Source organism: Pempheris klunzingeri, chromosome 4 (assembly GCF_042242105.1).
Source record: "Pempheris klunzingeri isolate RE-2024b chromosome 4, fPemKlu1.hap1, whole genome shotgun sequence".
NCBI lineage: Eukaryota > Metazoa > Chordata > Actinopteri > Acropomatiformes > Pempheridae > Pempheris > Pempheris klunzingeri.
In genome coordinates, this window is record NC_092015.1 from 27983290 (window position 1) to 28006215 (window position 22926).

A 22926-nucleotide genomic window follows, 5' to 3' on the forward strand; every position below is an offset into this window, starting at 1 on the left:
GTCTGCTGAGCGGAGCCTGCACTGGTTGAGAGGACCGGACCGGACTGGACTGCACCGGGGGAGGACACACTTCCAGCCTGATACCCTTCTGCGGGCCGGACACCGAGAGAGAGAGAGTGAGAGAGAGAGAGAGAGTGAGAGAGAGAGAGAGAGACGGATGTTCAGGGCACAAAGTTGTTCAGGCGCAGGGGGCGGTGGCTGTTTATACCCCCAAAACCACTGCCACCCCCTCCCTCTTTAGTCACTCCCCCCAAGTTCGTTGGACCTTTGCAGCCTCCTCCCTATTCCCAAAGGAGTTCCACTTCCCAAAAGTTGAATCATAAGTAGTAATGGTGCCTGCTACCAGCAGTCCACTCCCCTGGTGTCTTAAGAATTTGAGAAAAGTCCACAGAGGGGTGAAAACAGAGATTGTGGGGGGGGGGATACAGGAGCCATTGTCTGATACAGGCCAGGCAACAACAGGCTGGTTGAGTACTGAGGACAACAGAGATAAGAAAATATTGGATCTCACAGCCTGCATGGCTCCACTTTCTGAATCTGGAGCATGTCTGTCCTGCTCAGCTCTGCAGTCCAGCAGCCAGGCAGCTGAAAAACTGGACGGGGGGGGGGGGGGGGGGGGGGGGGGGGTTGTCTTCATTTGATCAAGGTGAGACTTAATGGCTACTCAAGTGATTTAGTGTGGCACTTTCAAAAAAAATTTCCGAAAAGCAAAGAAAGACGAAAAAAGAATCCAAAAGCAAAACAAACACGTAGAAAATAAAAGTGGCACAGCAAAGGCTGAGGTGTCCTGGTGTAGAAGACTCTCCCAGTGTCTGGAGGCTGTCGTTGGATGTGGACGGAGGGCTGAAATGGAGAGAAAAGGATGCACTTTGGAGCTCAATTTGGAAATGTTCTTAGTCCCCAGAGGCTGCACACATTAAATGTCATTTTACACCCAAATCTGTGCTTTTTGAGCCAAACATTTTGGTCAACTCCATCGCAGTTTGACCCAATCTTTCCCAGGTTGTGCCCCCCACAGCTTGAGCACAGCTGTTGTATGTTCTGGCCATGCCGATTGGCCGAATATTCAGGCACATTCCTGTTGTTGGTTTCGCACGAGCTCCTCCGATGATCGGCAGCTGCTGATGGTAAACGTGCCAACTAACGTAGACGTGTGCCAATAAAGGTGGAGGAGGTGAAGGAGAAGACTGACGGCTAGCGAGTATTTACGTTAACAGTGCAGGATCTCAAAATATGAGAATGTTTTATGAGGAAGGAAACGCACCCCCTGTGTTTGTTGACCTCAGGGTTTTGGTGAGTAATCCATCCATCCATTATCTACACTGCTTATCCTTAAAGGCCGGGGGGGGGGGGGGGCTGGAGCCAGTCCTAGCTGACTTCGGGGGAGAGGCGGGGTGCACCCTGGACTAGTCACTCAGGGCCGACACATAGAGACAGACAACCACTGACACTCATGCCTACGGTCAATTTAGAGCCACCAATCAACCTGCATGTGTTTGGACTGTGGGAGGAAGCCGGAGAACCTGAGAGAACCCACACAAGCACAGGGGAGAACATGCAAAGTCCACACAGAAAGACCCCAGGTTCAAACCACTGCACCACCGTGTAATACTGAACGCACACATAACTGTTTGTTGTTGCCACGAAAGCTCTGCAGAGCCCCTTTAATAGGAGCCAAGCTCCAAAACCTTATTCCAGTAATACAGTGTGATAGCGTCTCTTTGTTAGATCTCCCCTGAATGAGTAATAATTCATTCTTGGTCTCACATACACATCATAATGCCACATGTGCACCACACACACACACACACACACACACACTACCAAACCTGCATGTACAGTCATACTTTTCTATATTTACTCGCCCACACAGATACACACACAGCACTACTCTATCTAACACAGAATAATACTTTCACACACATTAAACTCTTTTGTTTATGTAAGAGAGGATGATAGTACATGTAAATGAAAGAGTGTCACAGACATACTATCTGGCAGTTTAAATTTAATTTTATGAATACATTTGTACTGTTTTTCTTTTTGCAGATACAAGAACAACAAAACATTTGGACGTGTGTATTTCTATTGGAACGACACTAATGGGCCCACAAGTGCTGTGGAAGAATAACTCAAAGAAAAACGGCCTCTAAACACGTCCAACAGTCAGCAGCCCGCTACTGTCTGTGCAGTAAACTGTGAAATAAGCTGTTTGCACACATCACAGCAGCTATTTTCACAATCAAGACGTATTACACACATACACTTAACAAAATAGACCACATCCAGTTTTTCAGGCGGTTCCAAAAATGATTCATAGCTAAAATTTCTAAATGTTGAAGTTCTATGTGGCGCGTCTGAACATATTTATTAATGACTGTCAGACACATAAAACATCACATTCAGTATGTTTTTATAGAACATAGTGGCTGTCCCAGGCTTTTCCTGGTCGTTATCCTGCATTGGTTATGCACTAGCCCAACCCTAGGGTTAGGGTTAATGTAAAGTCTCATTTTCTTTGTCGTCTCCTTGCTTGTTTTTCTGTGGACTATCAAAGCTTGGTAAAATCTTAGCCTCTGCAACCAGTTCAAGTGTCATCCCCCCCCAGCTGGCTTCTCCACTCTGCCATCACTTGATTTCCTGCACGGCTGCATTCCTCCATCCCCAAACGGATTTTGCCAATGGTGAACATCTGCATTGACTGCCATAAGGACTTCAGGGAGAGTGTGGACTCTGCTGTAGGAGGCGCGCAGGGTTTTGGTTTTTTGGAATAGCTGACACTATGGAGTCTGTTCAACCCCCCTCTCTCCAGCACACACCAACCTGTGCAGACCACAACCAGAGCGTATTCTTAAAAAAGTATTTCACTGCCGGAAGGACAGTCTCTTCTCAAAACTCTGTAGCGGAAAAGCACAAATATTTCTGAAATTGGTGCTTCATGACCAGAGAAAACAAGCCAGTTTTTCAGGCCAGATACGATCTGGCTGCCTGCCTCCAAACCTGCTTGCTACCTGCTCTCCCTCTCTTCCGTCGTGGACCATGCTGCCTAACCATACTCCACTCCTCCTCCTCTCTCTTTAGACATTTAAATAAACCCTGTTATCTGTGCATGGGCCCTGAATGACCAGGGAGTCAGCAGGGACTGAGTATTTAAAGCGTCTTCCTGTTCAATCAAACTACCTCCGTTTTTTAGTCCTACTCTCTCAGACACAGTCCTTCTCACACAAACTACCCCACGTAGATGGTCCTACTCTGTCAAACACCATATTTACCTGTGACAGTGACCTATGTCATTCTTCTTCAGGCACCTACATTATGTCTGACACACATCATCGTACTGTCTCACACACGTCATTAAACTAATTCATCCATAGTTGTCTGTTTGAGATTATTACAGAGTGAGAAGGGATGAATTGCGTCCTAGATGGCCTCTGGTATCACTGCCTGCTAAACACTCACGCCTCTTCAAACCTCACACTTCCAGTTTGTCATTCAGGCTTTCAGTTGAAACCAAAGTCCAAACCAAAAACCTTTCGTCAGAGCTACCCCAGAGCCACGCAAGACGTTCCTACAGCTTTTTTCACAGACTGGATAGTCCTCCCCATGACAAATGAACTGATCATGATGCATAAAAATAGTTGGAATGCTCCTTTTAATGTGGCTCACTTTGAAGGTTATCAGTATGAAAACACTTGGAACAGCTCTACCGACGTCAGGATCCTGTGGGCAGATGGGTGAACCAGTCCTACCTGTGTTTTTGGCTTTAATAAGTCTCAGCCAGTGGAAGGTGAGTCATTTAAACATACAGCTGAAGGAATCTGGCAAGAAAATTGTGTTTCAAGGACGAGTCGGACGAGTCCAAACATCCTCTGAGACACAGGAGAGACTAAACATGAGGAGAATCTCTGGCAGGATATTAAAAAATCATCTGTCTGACACACCGTGCTCCCCGTGTTCATTCTTCAGGGTGCACAGGAAGCACAACACAGATCGGTGGAGACTTTAATTTCCACACAGACCCGGTGTGGTCTGACTTCTCCAGTTTGGAAATACCTGAATTAGAAACCTGCATAGCAACAAATTGGGAAAGTGCTGCAAGCATATTGTGTTTTTTTTCATTTCAGGTTTGCCAACCTGCTTGGTTTGGTGACACTTTCTAGGTTGTCTTTCCTCCAGCGCTTTTATCTTCTTTTATCTTTCTCCTCCTCCTGCCTTTTGATCTCTGCTGCTGCTAAAATCAATCACAGATAGGACTGAATGGACAAGAAATTGGAACAATGTACAGTACTTCAGTCTGTGGCTCCACTGTGTGAGCACCGATATTCTTTTTTCTGGGGCCTGATTTTATCCACAGTGCTGCACTTATTGTTTTGTCTGAAAGGGTATTGACATTTTGCACAGATCTGAGATCAAGATTATCACCTCACCTGTGGGAACATTATTTTGGGACAGGGTGTGAGCAGATATTCAGAGAGATCAGGCTGACCTGTTTATGAGCTACCGGTCCACATACCACTGACAAAGGCTGCTTTCTTTCTTTCTTTCTTTCTTTCTTTCTTTCTGCATTTCCTCCTGAAGTGATTGGAGAGCACAGACTGGAGAAGTGTCTCTCCGCAGTGGGACTATAGTCTGTTCTTTATCACGGTTTACTTTGTGTTTACTCCGGTGCAAAAGAAAATTGAATGGTGTTTTTCTTGTAATTGAATATTTTTCCACTTTGGTTTTCAGTTCTTCCACTTCCAAGCCCCCAGAGTTGAGACTTCAAGGCTCTTCCTCACGTTTATCAGGTACAGGTGGTCAACAGACGGCCACGGCCACTTCCTTAAAAAACTGATTTCAATTTTACACTTTTTTTTGCATGCGATTTCTCCAGTTTATCAAGCTCCACGGGTAATCAGAGATCGCTTTTAGCATGTGACTAGAGGAATCAGGTCAATGAACTGGAATAAAGAAAATGGCACTTTATTTTAGAAAATACAGGAAACTAATTTTCTAACATTAAAAACCAGATTAAATCGCTTACTGCCCTGCAGACATAAGAATGAGATTACTGCAGTAACGAAACACAATTCAGCCACCGGTGGGCACACAGGCATCACCTGAGCTGCAGTCAGTGCCATTTAATCCAGTGTGTTGTGGAGGATTGCAGGATAAAACCCACAAAGACACCTGCTCCTCCCCCAACATGCCATTGTTTCATCAGTGTGACTTATGGAGATACTCAGCGTGTCATGAATGAAATTAAAAATATTTTTAGTAATTAATAAATAAATGAAATATTTAATTAGCCTTTAAAACTGGCACGCTTTGAATGTCATCAATTTCGTATTGACAGCTTAAAAGTATTTTTTAAGCTGTACTGCGCATTTGCTTTAGACTTTGTGCTTCTTTGTCTCAAATGTCTTTTTATGGTGATTTTCAGTTATTCTGTTTGTGTGTACTGTGAACGCAAAGCTGCCCAGTTTAGTCTGGTGTAAAGACGCTGGAGTCACTGGAAACCATCAAATTAAAAACTAAATGGGCTTGGCCAGTACTGTGATGAATGATTCTCATTGAAATCGGGACACAATAGGATGTTACCATGGCTGGATTAACCTACTGTGGGACGCAAGCACAAAAACTCGCTGTGGGGCTCGTCCAAACAGCGACCACACGTGCAGACAAACAACAGGCCCGTTGGTACGAAAACATGTTTGCTGCACTGGCTTCAAATGGCAGCACAACTACTGTACGAGGCATGAGAGTGTGACGTGAGTGTGTTCACAGCAGCAGGCAGGAGAGGGCAGCAGACATTCGGGCTGAGAGCACACTATTTTTTTCATGTCTCTCATCTTCAATCCAGGGAGGGGCTCATTAACTCTGGCTCCCCATCTCTGGCTGATGAATTCTTTATTAAAACAATATGTTCACCCTGGGCTCCTACAAAGATATCATATAAAAGTTCAATTAACTGGGGCTTGATGATCTCAATGAGATGATCTTTTACGGCTAAAAGCTCCCTCTGCACGGTCCGCTGGAGCCTTTCCAGAGCGATAGTACACACGGAAAAACAGTGAAGGAACATCCACCAGCGAATAACAAAGGGAAGTCAGACGCTGCATGGGGATTTAGATGTTCAAAGGAGCAGCTTACGCCTCTGGGCCATGCAGGGCCCTCTTGAGTCGGAGAATGAAATCTGTTGTTTAACAAGCCTTTATTGGAATCCACACTTCTACCAAAATGTTGGAGATCAGGGACAAACAGAAACCCACAGCGGCGGTACATGAGCCAGCGATGAGCACAATCCAGCAGAATATTTGTCAGTGAGGCCATATCAGACCGACTGATTCCCATATTGGTAAAACAAAATCCACATTTGTGTTCGTGTCTGTGTGTGTGTGTGTGTGTGTGTGCAGAGCTCGAGCAGGGATATGTTGGGCTTCAGGTGGTGGATATAGCAGAGCTGGCTGCCTTTAGTTCCCTCACTTCCTTTGGCTGTGTAGTTTCTCGAGGTTTATGAAGGCCTTGGTTTGTTTCTGGGGTCCTGTGGGTGCTCTGAGACCCAGACACTGCCTTTTAGCTTTAATGTGCGCTGTGTGACTTAGATATCTCCACTCTGTGACATCTATAACACTTCAGTTAGTTTTAAATTGTAGCCTCTTGTCTGAAACCTGCAGCCACTTTACTCACTGTAGAATATTCTTCATGTTACTGTGTCCAGATTGTTTAACTAACTACTGCATTGTTTCTTTCCATAATTAAGTCCTGATACCTTAAATGGTCTGCAGCCATGCCGGCAGCTCTGTGAGAGTGTCTGCAGGCACCATAAACCACAGTAATGGACAATTAAAACTTTGACCTGATGATGGCGCGAGATGAAAAGTTAAGGGAGACATGAATGTCTGAACCAGATGTCATGGAGATCCATCCAGTAGTTAGAAATATTATATTTCACTCTGATCACAAATGTCAGCCTCGGTTAAGGGATCACCGAAGTCAGAAGGATTCGTCCTCTGGGCACCATGAATGTCAGTCTGGAGTGACAGACTGACCGAGAGACAGACCCAAACCCCTGGGGGCTGAAAAACACATTATTATTCTATTGAAACGTAAAAAAATATGCAACCTGTTTCAAATAGAAAGGTGTCATTCACAGAAATCAGTGTCTTGACAGAGGAATGAATTTGGCAGAAAGCCGCTGCGCTGGAGGAACAGACACTGACAAGAACTAGTTGAAACAATTAAATTGACTGTAGAAACCAGGTGAAATACACTTTCAGCACCAGCTGACTGAGCAAAGCGCTTTAAGAGAACAATGTTTATACAGTTAACAGTCTGAAAGCTGTAGGTCAGAGCTCCATTGAGTAACAACCTATTGTCATTCAGTGCAGAAATATTACAGTGTTTTCAACAAGGAAAACATTCTAACGATTCATGTTGCAATTCTTGTTTCTGGTTGCAACTGCTTGTTCCTGATTGGTGGGTTTGTCATTAGCATCTGTGGTGAAAGCCCAGTGGAGCGACCACATACCGAAACACTACATCAGTGCACCATGGAGCACATGTTGAATAAATAGAAATAAAACTGAGGTTTGGGAACACAGTCCAGGCCTCTCCTCAATCCCAGCCCAGTGGATCACGTGACTGTTTGTATGTGAAGGTAACTCAGTCTTACAGCTCCTTATCGACCTGCTTTTTTGATAATATTCTCGTATTTGGTTGTTCAGTGTGAAGCTACAGTTGGCAGCTTAGCTTAGCAACAGAGGGGCAGAGCTGTCCACGGTGAAAATGTCCATCTTGCAGATTTTTGAACCTGTGGAGAACCCCAGGCTAGCCATTTCCCCTTGTTTCCAGTCTTGATTACTAACTTTGAATTTTCTCTGAGAAAACAAAAGTTCATGCATCACTGTTTGTCATTCAAAAAAAAAATCTCCATGTTATGAGTCAGTGAGCAGGTGGTTTTAGTGGGTTTTCATCATCATCACATCACAATCTGCCTTGTGATGGATTTCTCTTGATATGATTTTTGACTTTGATGGCATGATTCAATAATAATAACGAGTCCTCGGCATGTTTACTATGTTTTCAGATTATTAGTCTGTTATATTGAAGCACTATTTAAAGCTACACTAAATAAAACAAACACAAGATGGTCGGGGTTTAAGCCACAAACTGATGTGAACAATTAACATCATTCCACATCAGATACATTAACTGATAGACGCACGTTTTGTGATCATTTTGTACCCTGGAGAAGCTGTTGTTCCATATTTGGCCTTCTCTTTGGGTTTGTGTATGTGTGATATTCTGTGTGTGCTCTAGTCTCTTATTATTTGTGGACTCGCCTGCCTTGAATCATCCCTTGAGGCATGAAGAAAGTGCTCTGAGTACACTTGAAAACATGCTGTATCTGAGATGACTGCTCCTGGTTAACCTCTGATTGACTTGCACCCCACCAACACTTCATCCGCGTTTCTGTCTCACCTGCATTCATGCGAAAAACAAACCATCCCCCAACCACCCGTGTCTTTCGCTGCCGTTGTCAGGCTGTGGCTCCTCAGATACCACGGGGCTCCTGGTGGAGGTGCTGAGGGAGCAGGGAGAACATTGTTTGAACTACAGTAAAACACAGCTCCCTTCAGCTCCCAGATCAAAGGCAGAGGATTACCAACAGCCTGCTGTAATGAGACCACAATGACTTGAAATCGCTGGGATGGCTTGGTACACTCTCCCCCAACCACAACATCGTTACGAGAGACTGCGGTGGAACACCCTGAGAAAGACAACAGTAATCTAGTAATGTGGGTTTCTCTGGATGTAAACTCATCTGCTCAGCTCGATTCTCTGTGTGTGATCCTGCCGGAAAACTGAAGTGGAGACTGAGATTTAATAAATATCTGTCTTTACGAGGATAGAAACAGTATTCCTACGATGAAAGAAGTGCTGTGCTTCGAAATAACATTATTTAACCGTCACATCTTTCCCCTCCCCCAGTCCACTGAGGCTGGTGGATGGCCTGCCTCAGCCAATACATCTCCTCACCTGTCCACATACATTTGTCCAATTTAATCTACAGTATAAGACACTGTGTGTGTTTTTATGATCCTATCGTCATTTCAGCTCTGTGTCAGGAGGCTTTGAAGGTCAGTGCTGATATTTTTTTCTTTATCAAATTATGTTTTCGGCAATTTGCCTTTGTGTTGATAGTGCCAGAGGAGAGACGGTCAGGAGAGACGTCATGCAACAAAGAGGCTCTGATGATTTTTTTTTAAAAAAGAAGTCCCATGTTTCCTTCACTCTCAGCAAAGTGCTCATTTACGTGGAATTAAATTCAAATGTTGCACTAAAATTAGTTCAGTGCTATGGTGGACAGCACAGGTTCACTGGTCGGTTCTGCCATCACGTCCAAAATAAATATTTAGTAAAACAATGCCAATTGTGTCAGCCGGAGGTGAAACACACTGCACTGTATCTGACTTTAGCAAAGCCACATCCATCCAGTGTATCCTGTCTGTCCTCTTTTACTGGTCTCTTGTGCTTTTGTTGCTCTTCCTTTCTCCTCCCATTAAAAACCATTTGTTTCCCTCTGCAGATTGAGGGCTGCATGCTGCTGCCCACTCTGCTGTTACTGCTGAAAAATCCTTTAATAAGACAAATCTGTGATTTGTGATTTGGGCAATATAAATAAAATTGCCTCGGCTTGCTTGTGATCCCCCCCCCCGCCGATATAAAGCAGCATTTGTCCGCACCCATTCGTCACAGATCGCACGTCTTGGAGTTGTGAGCTGCTGAATCAAAAAGTGTTTTCCCCTCATTAAACTGTTTCTTTCGAGCACTTTTAGAAGCCTTGAGACAGAAAACTATGCAGTATGAGAAAAAAAAAGCAGAGATTCTAAAAGTCCCAGAAAATAAACACTGTTTTGCAAAGCAGTATTCATTTTTCTTATTTCCTCTTCAGCCCTTTGGTTGGAGCCCAGTGCAAAAGATGAACAATTGCCTGCATGATGGTCAAACCTATAGGTTGAATAATGTGAATAATGTTCGATCGTTGTCTGGGCCCGTTGATCCAGTCATTTTGTACAAATATAAAAGATTAAGTTCCCCTAAATGTCAGGGGCCTGTCTGGTAAAAATGAAAAGATTTCACTGCCGTTACACAAAAGAGAGAAAACATGTTACATGAGGTTGTTCAGTTATTTTCATTTGCAAAGAATGACCTTGGGTGTGATGTGTGGTGATAGAGGTGGTGTATTTGTTTACTACAAATCAGTGAAATAAGTCCAAATGTCTCAGTAAAGCAGATTTCACGAGGAGACCCACAGTAATCACCATTTTCATCATCTAAAAGATGTTCATGGCCAAAGTAATGGGTTAATTAATTCATGTTTATTCATGTTGCTGTTGCAATTTACATTTGTAAGCAGGAACAATGCAACATTAATTAAAGTTTCAGACTCGCAGTAAACAAATACAGAAATTTACAATGTATTTGACATTGTGTTTTGTCTCATAAGCACTTAGAGTAACTGATAGAAACAAAATGAGCAGTGATTAAAGCAGCAGTGCATCATGGGGATTGAATGAAATAATTTACATTTGATATTCTTCTTTGCTCCCCGCGCATCAGCATTATCATCATCATCTCACGGTCTAACGTGTTAATTTAGCTTCATGTTTAAAGTAAATTAATTAATTTGCATTGTGCAGATTGTGTGTGTGTGTGTGTGTGTGTGTGTGTGTGTGTGTGTGTGTGTGTGTGTGTGTGTGTGTGTGTGTGTGTGTGTGTGTGTGTGTTTGGGCTGCTGTGCCAGTGTGAACCAGACGCTCTGCTGTATTGTTGTATGAACGCTGTAATTACGGCTGGTTTTGACGTTCCCTCGGTGCCCGGCTCCCCGTCGCAGAGATGAGAGGAGAAAGTGACACCCTCCCTCACATGCTCTCCTCGGGGAACACTTATCAAAACAATACGCCAGCCGTCATTCAAACACAGCCCTGCATACTTTGCCACTTTGAAGTCTCCCATTCTCTTGTTTTTTTAATCCCCCCCCCCGCCTTTTCTCTCAATGTAATCCCACTGTAACTGCAGGGATTCTTCACAATTCAGACCATTTGTTCATACAAATACAACACTTCATCAACAAATAACAATATGTTGAGACCAACTATTGAATAGGGGGCTAAATCTAAATGGGCTCAAGTGCTGGCACAGCCATGCATCTCTGCCTCTGTGTTGCCAATCCCTGTAAAAAGTTAATGTAAGCAGGATTCACAGGGAGCTGCTGGTGATGAAATTATGGTGTAACTGATACCAATGTGCCATGGTAGAGGAGTGCATGGCCGCTTGCGTCTTTGAAGGAGGCTCTTCCCATCCCACGATGCACTGCTGGAGAGGGCTCCTGTATGGTTGTACTGTACAAACGGACAGATGGAGGGCAATACTGCACAAAAAGCAGGCAATCGTTTTGCCGCAATACAGAAGAAGCCTGCAAGTTAAGGAATTCATTGTAGATTCACTATTGCACACAACACTGAAATCTGCGGACTCGACTGTAAATATATGCACGCGGTATATTTCTATTTTGTTTCTACAAATCTGCAATATATTATTAGATTTTGAACATGACGGCACAAATTCAACACACACATTTCTACTTAATTACTGTATAATACAGTAATTTAAAATATGATATCATTTCAAATGAATGTTTTCTCTCTCCTTGCGAAATTAATCTCAAGTTTTCACCTGAAACATTATCAGAAAAACCAGGATACCTGAAGAAATGGTGCTGTTGACACATTCTCATAAAGTGACCTTTATGAGGGATTTGTTAGAGGTTATAAAACAGATTGGATCTAAAATTCTTGCAGGGGCATTGCACATATCATCACTACGTCTCCTGATCTCCACGACCTCGGATGATTACAAATTCATGCGCGACTAAAGAGGTGCATCATGCATAATAAAAAACTGCGCAGTTTGCAAAAATAGCAAGACGAACACTGTAAACAATGGGGGTGTAAGAGCTCTGAGGGGAAGGCCGCCAAACCCACGGCTACAGGGATGCCAAAAACATGTTTTTGAGAGGGGTGAGCCAGTGTTGCCTATTACTATAGCAACAGGAAGACCTGGCTGCTTCAATCAGCTTTTGGTTTGCCGAGGAGGCAGAGGATAGGCAGAGCAGCTCCAGCCAGGGAGCCGTGCACAGCCGTCCTGGTTTTACTAATGAGGGCAGCGGGACACGCCGGCATGTCAGCCAGCCTGTCCGACCTCCACACATCAGAGGAGCTGTCACACTGGCCGTCACAGCGCACCAGCAGCCTGGAGGTCAGCCACAAGAAGCACGGACAGAGTGACAGCCTGAGGAAGGGGGGGGGGCATTTAAATTCATGTGATCACAGAAAGACTGGGACTTATGCCTGATGTGCGATCACATCAGAGATGGATTATCACACATATCTGAGAGCAGAAAAGTGGTTAAAACACACACACACACACACACACACACACACACACAGCTCATGTTATTTAAATTGCTGTCACCAGAGAGCAGCAGCTGTCTGTAAACTTGACCACATCATCAGTCTGTTTTCCTCTGGCCCTCAGCAGTCTGTCATATTCAGAAGGTTTTTAAAAACATCCACATCATCTGTGTGATGAACGGAGGCATTTTTATATTGTTGCAGATTTCTTGTTTTTCTGCGGTTCATAAAACCACCTGTTCAGAGAGGCCTGCTAGAGGAGGAGGATGGTGTTGGAGCAGAGGTGATCTTTATTACAGCAGGACTGTGAAGCTCATTTTGAGTCTATGAGTCCACACAGAATTACTTGTAGCTTTAAATCACACACACACACACACACACACACACGCATGTGTACACGCAGAAGATTTCCAGTGTTCATACTTAAAGTAATTTTAATTCTAATATTTACTTCAACATTTACATGTATAGCAGTATAATAAAGGGTTTATAACACACTGTAATGCAACTGTATATGAGATCATTTCAAGTGTTTATTCATGTACAGTGTTTGTCGGCACTAATGACTTCTACACAGACAGATTCTAACATATTCTAACAGTGTTTTACCATCTTGTCGTTCACCGTCTGCAGCATCCTCCACTCATGGGTGTCCTCGGAGGACGTATATTTATAATAAATCAAATAACACTTTTATCTGCTGACGACCAGAATAAAGCGTGTCATAAAACACAAATTGTTATTTAAATGTTTATATAATGCTTAAATGTGCATAATGGGGGTTCAGGTAAAATGTTATCCTGTTATTATTATTATTAATATTATTATTATATTTTATTTTATTTTATATACATTCTATTACTGCACAGCACTGGATTAAAATAAAGAGTGGTGAGATGGACAATTTACAAATTCTGCATCATCAGCCAAAATATCTGAAGTATTATTGAACGTGCTCCTTGGCCTGAAACTGGATTATTAAAAAACAGATTGCCAAAACTTCAGGCTGAGATGCATTTTTCAATTTTACAAAGATTTCAGCTTCCTGTGTATGTGTGTGTGTGTTTAGCTGTGTGTGTGTGTGTGTGTGTGTGTGTGTGTGTGTGTGTATTTAGCTGTGTATGTGTGTGTGCATTCAGCTCAGTTTGAAACTCTTTTCAGCTACAAAATCTAAAGTTTGTGTAATAAACTCTGATGAACACTCAGAACTAGTTGTGTATGCTGTGAGGGGCCGTGATCTTACGCAGGCTATATGAATAAAGATTGATCGACTGATTGATTGATTGATTTCATGCAGCACTACACAACCGTGATGTTGGTTTAACTGACATTGCTGCTGTAGACGTGTAATCACGTGCAAACATGATGCCGGTGTAACATCTCCACCTCCGGCTGAAGAGAAGTTTTACTCTGACCTGTGCACGCATGAAGCTTTTTCTAGAGGTGCCCCAGAGAATGTGTACAACCTCTCTAAGTGTATGTATGCTTCTATGTAATTTTCAGATTCAAATTAATCATTTCAAATGTGTGTGTGTGTGTGTGTGTGTGTGTGTGTGAGAGAGAGGGACTTTCTGTGTTTCTATGGGTCTGTCCATGTTCCAAAAGACATGAATGTTATTTAAGAAAATGTATATTAGGTAAAACGCTATAATAAATCGTGCAGAGGGGGAACGACTAATAAAGAAAGACTAATAAAGGAAATCTTAAATTTAACACATCTATTTTTATACAATATCTGGTGAAGAAATATAATATGTCACTATTTATGAACTCCTAATAAAATCAGTTTTAAAAAAAAGCCCTCACACGGTCAGATCTGTGTACAAAGTGTCTGACACCTCAGCAGCGTGTTGGTGAATGATCTCTGTATTAATATCTGAAATATCACCTGGAGCCTCACGCAGACAAAGTGACAAACTTTATAGTCTGCATGAAAACTTTGATGACACAAACACACAGAGGAGGAAACAGACTGGTGAATGGGGGGGGGGGGGGGGGGCAGAATATATAGTAATTGATTTGAAGTGGCTGTTTGTGTGATTGTGGTCCCAGCTGGAGGTCACGGCTTGTTTTCCACCACACACCTCTGAAGCGCTCCCTCTCCGCTGCTAATGTGCAATGATTAGTGGAGGAGTGATAGCAGGCCAATAGAAATATAAAAAAAAGTTCCCCAGATAAACCAATGGTGTGGCCACATTGTTACAGCGCTCAGCGAATCCCCTGCGGATCTGATGCAACAGGGCTGCAACTAAAGTTACACCTTCCATCTGCAACAGAGTGTCCTTCCGCTCCGGCGCTCCGGAAACTAGTGCCGGCTCCACCGCCTGCTCAATCATCCCTCAGCCCTCCGCACTGTGGCTCCTCACTTTTATTATACACTATTCAACGTGTTATGTTATTAGTTTGAGTGTGACATGTCCCGTATTTTATGCCACAGACTCTTTTTTTGTTTCCCCGCTGATGAATGATGAAGTTACTTTAATACTTTCTCCAAAGGAAGCGCGCGAGCTGCACAAACGACACGAAGTCAATATGTAAGTTTGACTTGATGTAACTTATTAAATATGCCATCATTGTTACTGTTGCCATTATTATTATTGTCATCAAAATGCTATGATAACAACACTTGGGAGGATAGTGTGTGTGTGTGTGTGTGTGTGTGTGTGTGTGTGTGTGTGAGGTCTCTGGATAATGGGAAAGTCCCCAGGTTCATGACGTAACGGCCTGGTGAACTCTGCAAACTGCGCATTGATCTCGTCCGCTGTGATCAGGTCCGGGCGTTCGGAGTTGTAGAAGTAGCGGATTTAAAAACTTTCTGTCTGCATGTCTGTTCGCCTAAATAGCGCTTCATGAAGAGTCCCTGACGTGTAAAAGGGGAAAATATGGCTTTTTAAACTGTGACCGTCGTCCTCCTCGCCGTAAAGCTCCGCGTGCTTTGCTCCTGCAACGCACTTTCTCAGAAACTATGGGGTGAGTAGAGCAGCTGTCCGGCTTTGGGGAAAGTTTAGGGGATGATTACAGCTAACAAGGCAGTGTAGACAGTCAGGCTGCTCTGGAGCTGGACAGGACAGCACATTATTATTATCATTATTATATTATTATTATCATCATCATTATTATTATCATTATCATTGTTATTATTATTGTAAAGTATCCAGGTCAGAGTTACTTTTCAATGTGAGAAAAATAGTGCCTTTATTTGCTTTTGCTTTTTTTTTTAAGTGTGCAACAAATATGTAATATGTACAACTTACCATTCTGTACAGTAACTTTGTCCTTTATACATGTTAAAGTCTGTAATTGTAATTGTGTTAGTCATGTAAAGTTTTTGAAGAAAGTCTTTGTCAGGTTTTTTTTATTTTTTTTCCTGGTTATGTTCCCATTGTTTGTTGTTTTTTAGTTGTCAGGTTACTGTTTAGCATGTTTTTTCTTTTCTAGTTATGTTACTATGTGACATAAATCATTCAGTGAAGTGACAGGTGGATAGAAAAATGAAGAAGACTAAATAAACCCTTAAAATGTATGAATTTCTTACTTTTAGTTTGAAATACTGATTGTAATTATTTTTTTGTATTTAGGAGAATCATTGGGTGCTTCAGGGGCTGGAATGGGGGACTTATAGACTACGCTACAAAAAATTGTCGCATTTGTTAATTTTTCTAATTTTCCCACAGGTCTTCAGGTGTTTCCTCAATTCTTTCATCCACCCAGTGCACATTTTGTGCTTTTGAACAATTTAATCGAAGCAGACGACACAATGGCGGCATCGATCCTTCGCAGGAAAATTCCTCCCATTTCCACAGGCGAGCTCGGCGCTCCCCCTCTCCGACAGGCTAGCCGCAGCCAATCACGGCTCAGGACGGGGGCGGAGCCAGCGGAGAGGCAGCACTTAATTGGTGAGTTTTGCCAAGACGCTTTTTTATTTTTCCACATCCCGAGGTCGGAGCCGCAGTGCAGCACGGGGCTAATGTCGTACAGTGAGTACAGCTAAGTGGATATTTATCGAATGCAGACGATGCTGTTCAATCATTTTCAGATGATCGGTTAGTTGTTCACTTGGATTTGTCGGATGTAGTGCTTGGTTTTTAACTTGATTTTTTTTTTTTTTTTTTAACATTTATCCTCTCTGCTTGGGTGATTTAAGAATTTTTTCCTGAATTTGTAGTTTTTATTTTCAGTTATTCTACACAAACAGCTGAATGAAAAAAATGGATTGCTTTACTGATTACATGATTATCGTTTCAAATTTTTATAGGTGATGGTCACTCAGATTGGATGACGGAAAAAGTTGATTTGTCTTCATTTGTGTCGACGACCGAGTCTTCTCCCAGCTCATCCCTTCCACCCTCCCCGTTAGAACAGGATGTCAAGGTGCCCTCGGATCTGGAGGTCATGACCTCTCTACTGCAGGAGGAGCTGGCTCAGCTGGAGGACTACTTCCGCTCCGAGTCCACATCCACGACAAACAAGTTGGAGAAATCCTCAAAATGTGACAAGGGTGCCCAAGCCATGGGCTCCCAGTCTTACTATCAGTTACCCTATGGCTCGTATGGGACCAGCCAATCAGAAACCAGCCCTGTGGTTGTTACCCTGGCAACAGGGGAACTGGACCTGGCCAGCTTCTGTGGCGGCCCCATCGGCAGAACCAAAATTGCGCGACCAGCTCCGTACAACTACCATCACCGCTACCACCACAACAACGGGCGAAGAATCATCAGCGAGGCGGTGAAAGTCGGCGAGGAAGTTGGACTTGATACGTGGGGCCCCAGGGGAAGTTACTCAGGAAGCACAGAGTTGTCTGTGAACCACTACTCCACACTGAAGACGGTGAGCAAGACCAGCCTCGGTAGCGTCAAGAAGGTGAGAGAATGTGCTTTATCGTTGAAGGAAGAGGAGAGTTATTGTTTTTCAGAAGGAATGTTTTGCAGCGAAGAGATTGCTCGAGGTTTTTGTCTGGGTGGCTCGTACGACGGCCACCACAAGCGAGAGGGACAGTTGATGCACAACGTGAAGGTCAATGTAAGTTACGACAGCACGGGGCTCGAGGTCTTGCACTGCAGCAAAGATGGAGGACTTTCTGGAAGTATTCCCCAAGAGACAATGGTGGCCAATGACGGCTACTTCCACCAGTCCATGGCCAGCACAGAGCCTTACCATAGCTTTATAGGTGACCTAGACCAGCCGTCACAGGCACAGGCTGTAGAGCCCCAACATGGCCACTACCTCTATCCAGAATGCCTTGCAGACCAAAGCTACGAATGTCTGTCCAGAGGGGAGGGCGAGGGGACGCTGCTGGGCGCCCCCATCCACCGCCCCTCACAGAGGCTAAAGGATGAGCCTTGCTCCGTCAAACCAGCTCTGATGATGGGCAGCACTTCCCTGGAGTCCGGCAGCGGAGAGAGGAAGCAGAAGAAGAGAGACCAGAACAAAACTGCTGCTCACAGGTGAGCAATCAGCTCTGCTGATTCTGCTTCTTCTCATTGCCCATTTTAAAAACACGCCTAAACCTTCGTGAACGGCTCCCTGTCATAGTCAGACGTCTGCCAGGACACGAGTGAAAATCTGCCTCTTAACAATGAGGAGTAAAAATAAGGTAACCCAAGTAAGGTTGTTTTTTTTCGATTCAGCCGATGTTTCTGTGGATCGTTACTGATCCTGTTCTTGTTTTAATGGCTAATCAAGTAGTTGATGACACCTGTTTAGTTTTGCTCTCCTGCAATGTGCCAGCAGTGTTACATAAACCAGCCACCTAAGTGCTTTAAATGTCCTGCAGAGTAGAAGAGGGATATGGAAAGTCCCTCACTGTCTGCCAAACTCAGCCCCACCTAACCAAGGCTATAAGTCTGGTTTGTCTGTGTGGGAGTGTGATTTATTCACATCTGTGTAAAATGGGATGCACGTAGAAAAAAGGCTTTATAATGATGACGGGGGGAAAGTTGGAAGAAGGGAAAAAAAAGAAGAAATTGATCAGTCATGATCACGCAGGAGGGGAAACAAACAGCACACGTCATGTCGTCCCAGGGGAGGCATGTCTGAGCCGTGAGAGTGTTCCACACAAAAGGTCACTTGACTTGCAAATAAAGATGCAAGGCAGCAAAAAGCAGTAAAAGCGCCTTGTTTCTGTTGCAGGTACAGGCTGCGTAAGAGGGCGGAGCTGGATTCTTTGGAGGAGGAGCTGCACGGCCTCGAGGGGCAGAACCGGGAGCTTCGTGACAAGGCGGAGTCGGTGGAGCGAGAAATCCAGTACGTCAAAGATTTACTGATCGAGGTCTACAAGGCTCGCAGTCAGCGGCTCAAACAGGATGGCAGTGCCTAAAACGCCCACGCTGACCTCACCTCCAAACCTCCCAACCAGCACCAAGAGAAAAAACAAGTCAAGAGCACCAACTGGGTTTTTGTCTCACAAAAATGAAATGGTAGTTGCATGATTTTGGTAGTTCTTTTCTAAAAAAAAAAAAAAATATATATATCTGATAATTGTTCCAAGAGGATGGCCGAACAAAAACACACCTTTCCTAAAAAAGAAATAAGCGGAGGAGAAGTTTCCAAATGTGTGACTGAACTATAACAAGCCTTAGTGAGGTGGCTTCCAGGGGAGATGCTGAACTTGTCCGTGACCACTGTGATCCGAACTGCACTCACAGCCTTGTGATGACTGAGTTTGCGCTTGCAATGATTGATCGTTTACAAAATGCTCTTTGAATTAGTAGTAGTGATTGAATTTGCTTGTGGTTTTTGTGACACACATCGGCAGCATCGAGGCAGATCCATACTAAATATATATTTTATTTTATATTTTATTTTTACTCAATAATGTGCATCATATCATTTGCTTAAAACAATCAACCGAATAAAGGGATTGCTGGACAAAGTGTGTAACAATGCTCTACAAATATTCATTATCAGAGACATTTAGAGAATTTGTATTGCTAAAATGTTGAGTATTTACACTTCTTTACCCCACTGAAATACCCAATGCATGTTTGATTTTGGAAAAGCATGTGCGAGTGTTATTTGAAGGCAATATTCTGTTAACTGCATGGCTTCAAGATCACCGAGTCAATTCCACCGAGTTGACTTTATTCTTCTCATCAGCTGGCGACTTTTCTCTGAGTTTTTCTCCGCCAGCGTGATTCATGCTCAGGTTTTGGTTTTCTGCTCTGAGAAACACAGAAACATTCGCTGGCTTCTTTCCTTTCTCTCTGTCTTTCTCTGTCTCTCTTTCTCCGTCTCTCTCTCTCTCTCGGCTGTATTTTGCGAACAAACAATCACCTGTTGACGCGACAATAAATCGTTGTTGGGTAACGGTACGACTTCATGGGAATTTTGTTTTCAATTGATCAATTTGATGTATCTGAAATTCAGGTCCTTTTAATAATCGATGTCAATGTCAGGAAATTATACATCAGGTAAATTACAGCCAAATAAACCACTTATGTAGTATCATTGATCTCTGCCTTTGGACTGTTTTTCACTGCATGCTGTTCATGATGCATTCATTCTGCAGCCATTAAAGCGCCTCGCAAACAATTGTCCGAATTTCATGAAGCGCACCCAGACACACAGCACACACACACACACACACAGAGTAGGAGGAGGGTGGGATCGACAGATAGAGAGATGCAAGAATAAACCCCCTCTGCCCCTCCCATCTATTCTGAGCCCCGCCCCGTAACTGCTGGCCCAGCCCTCTTTTTTTGGCTGCAATGCAGTCAGAGTCCAAGTAGTTTCCCAGGATTCACCAGTGGACGGCAGCACCTTTGATTAACGCTTGACCACTGAGCGGCACATCAACCTGCTTCCCTTTAGATTAGGACGTAGGGTGGAGAGAACTGGTCCAAACAGCCACACACACAGGAAATCTGTTCAGAGAAATATCGATAGGCACTTCTCATGTTATTTTTCCACTACTTACTTCACTATTTTGTTCCTCCACTATGGTTGAGCCCCCGGGCTGAGTGGACTGATATCAAGCTCCGGCAGTCAACAGACAACATAAGTTGCCTATCTCATCTCCCAGCTCGTGGAGGGTTGCGTGTGTGTGCCTGCGTTTGAAAGCGTGTATATGTGTGTGTGTGTGTGTGTGTGTGTGTGTGTGTGTGTGTGTGTGTGAAATCTCTTGGTATCTCTCCTAGCAGTCGTAGGCCTTTCAAGTGCATGAGGCAATATCACACAATACTTGCAGGAGGAGGAGAGAGATGCAAGTGAACTATCAGAATAAAAAAGTACTGGGTTGTCAGAGAATGCCCTTAAATGTATTGATTCGGTTTTCGTTCCGTTTGTTGTTTGTTTGATACAGATGCCATGTAAAAATGGATTGTAACGCTGATTTAAGATTTATAATCTGATTTTGCAGTGTGTTCAATAAAGTTCTCTCCTGTAACATGTTCATTTATTAAACTTTTTCACACTAGATAATAATCCATGCATTTTTCGCTGAAAATCCCTGTCTCTAAGTGATACAATGATTTGAATATAATACGAAACTACTCAAATGTTCCCCAAATCAGCTACATTACAGTCCACAAATAGATACACATGCAACATACTGATACAGAGCAAATTTGAGGTGTTTAACCAATTTAGCAGCATCTACCACAACATGCTGGGTGAAACAGTTTGACTTTAGTACATTAAAATCACACTAGCATCATTACTGAGCTGACTACAGTAAATGAAATGTACACACTGACAATGGGAAATACATTGTTTGTATGATCATTACACAGATATCTGGAGTAATAATACTAATGATAATAATAATAAGGGTGAAAGCACATGTGAGGACAAGAGACTGTGGGGAGAACTATAATTTACAACATGTATCATACAAATATACATTCCTTGTGAGTGTGTGTAGAATATTCCAGTAAGACTGAAGCCTGTGTACGGGGCTCCTTCTCCAGCAGGTGTCCCTCTAAGACTGCAGAGGGCCACGCGGGTTTTTTCTCTTTTTTGAATGTGATTTCTACAGTAACCACAGAAAATAGCAATAGTGTGAATACACCTCTCTCCAGTCCAGATACTAGGTCTCTAAAGAGGACCGAATGAGGACCCTCAAGATAAGATAAGATAAGATGAGATAAGATAAGATACGATACAGTAGAAGAAGAAGTATTCAGATCCTTTACTTACGTCACAGCATTAATATGGCAGTGTGAAAAAAAAAACTACCCATCATAAGTAGAAGTCCTGCAGAAGTCAGAATCTTACTTGAGTACAGAGGGACTATCAACCAAATGTACCTATAAGTACATGATTCAAAATGACTCCTATCAGTGTTTGGAACATCACTCCGTACACATGATGCCATCATGTGTAAGAAGGATTTTACTGCCTAGCTGCTTTTGACTGTTGTGAACTAGTTTATTTTCTTGCCATGTTTCGTCTAGGAGAATAACGCGTGCTTTATAAGTGGGCCATGTGTTTGGTGTGTGAAACCTTAATTCAGCAAGTCCTCCAAAGTGTGCTTAAATACTTTCCTATATCCAACCTTCCCTTTCTCTCCAAGATCCTGGAGAAAGTTGTAGCTAATCAGCTGTGTCATTTTTTAAACTGTAATAGTCTATTTGAGGATTTTCAGTCAGGTTTTAGAGCGAACCATAGCACAGAGACACTGGTGAAGGTTACAAACGACCTCCTTATGGCATCAGACAGAGGACTTCTCTCTGTCCTGGTCTTGTTAGACCTGAGTGCTGCTTTCGACACCATCGACCATCACATCCTGTTACAGAGACTGGAACAGTTCATTGGTATAAAAGGAACTGCATTAAGCTGGTTTAAGTCCTATTTATTAGATCGATTTCAGTTTGTACACGTTAACAATGAATCCTCTGTCCACACTAAGGTTAGACATGGAGTTCCACAAGGTTCAGTGCTTGGACCAATACTCTTTATCTTATATATATACTTCCTCTTGGTTATATTATCAGGAAGCACTCCATTCATTTCCACTGTTATGCAGATGATACACAATTATATTTATCAATAAAGCCAGATGAACCCAATCAGTTGGTTAAACTAAATCAGTTGGTCTGCCTTAAGGACATAAAGTTCTGGATGAGCAGCAACTTTCTGCTGCTAAATTCAGATAAAACTGAAGTTATTTTGCTTGGCCCCAGACACCTCAGAGACAGCTTTTCTACCAACATAACTGCTCTGGACGGCATTAATCTGGCCTCCAGCTCCACTGTGAGGAATCTGGGAGTCTTATTTGATCAGGATTTGTCCTTTAACTCCCACATTAAACAGATTTCTAGAACTGCCTTTTTCCATCTACGTAATATTGCCAAAATCAGGCCCATCATATCCACTGATGATGCAGAAAAATTGGTCCATGCACTTGTCACTTCTAGGTTGGACTATTGTAACTCATTATTATCAGGCTGCCCCAATAAGTCCTCAAAGACTCTCCAGCTGGTCCAGAACGCTGCTGCTCGTGTTCTGACAAGAACTAAGAGAAGAGACC

General features: G+C 43.2%; 1 protein-coding gene across 1 annotated transcript; it reads left to right on the plus strand.

Annotated features, from left to right (window-relative positions):
- The first annotated feature begins 15224 nt into the window (after positions 1-15224).
- Positions 15225-19908, plus strand: atf5b (activating transcription factor 5b). Its single transcript, XM_070829758.1, has 4 exons — positions 15225-15428; positions 16133-16354; positions 16714-17902; positions 18588-19908. The coding sequence occupies exons 2-4, from the start codon at positions 16216-16218 to the stop codon at positions 18772-18774; spliced, it is 1515 nt and encodes a 504-aa protein (XP_070685859.1). The 5' UTR covers positions 15225-15428; positions 16133-16215; the 3' UTR covers positions 18775-19908.
- Positions 19909-22926: the final 3018 nt, after the last annotated feature.

Bases quoted from the DNA above. Each gene is read 5' to 3' on its own strand.
- atf5b (XM_070829758.1), top strand. From the start codon at position 16,216: ATGGCGGCATCGATCCTTCGCAGGAAAATTCCTCCCATTTCCACAGGC. The intron at 16,355-16,713 runs GTGAGTTTTGCC...AAATTTTTATAG, and splicing joins GGAGAGGCAGCACTTAATTG to GTGATGGTCACTCAGATTGG. The intron at 17,903-18,587 runs GTGAGCAATCAG...TTTCTGTTGCAG, and splicing joins AACAAAACTGCTGCTCACAG to GTACAGGCTGCGTAAGAGGG.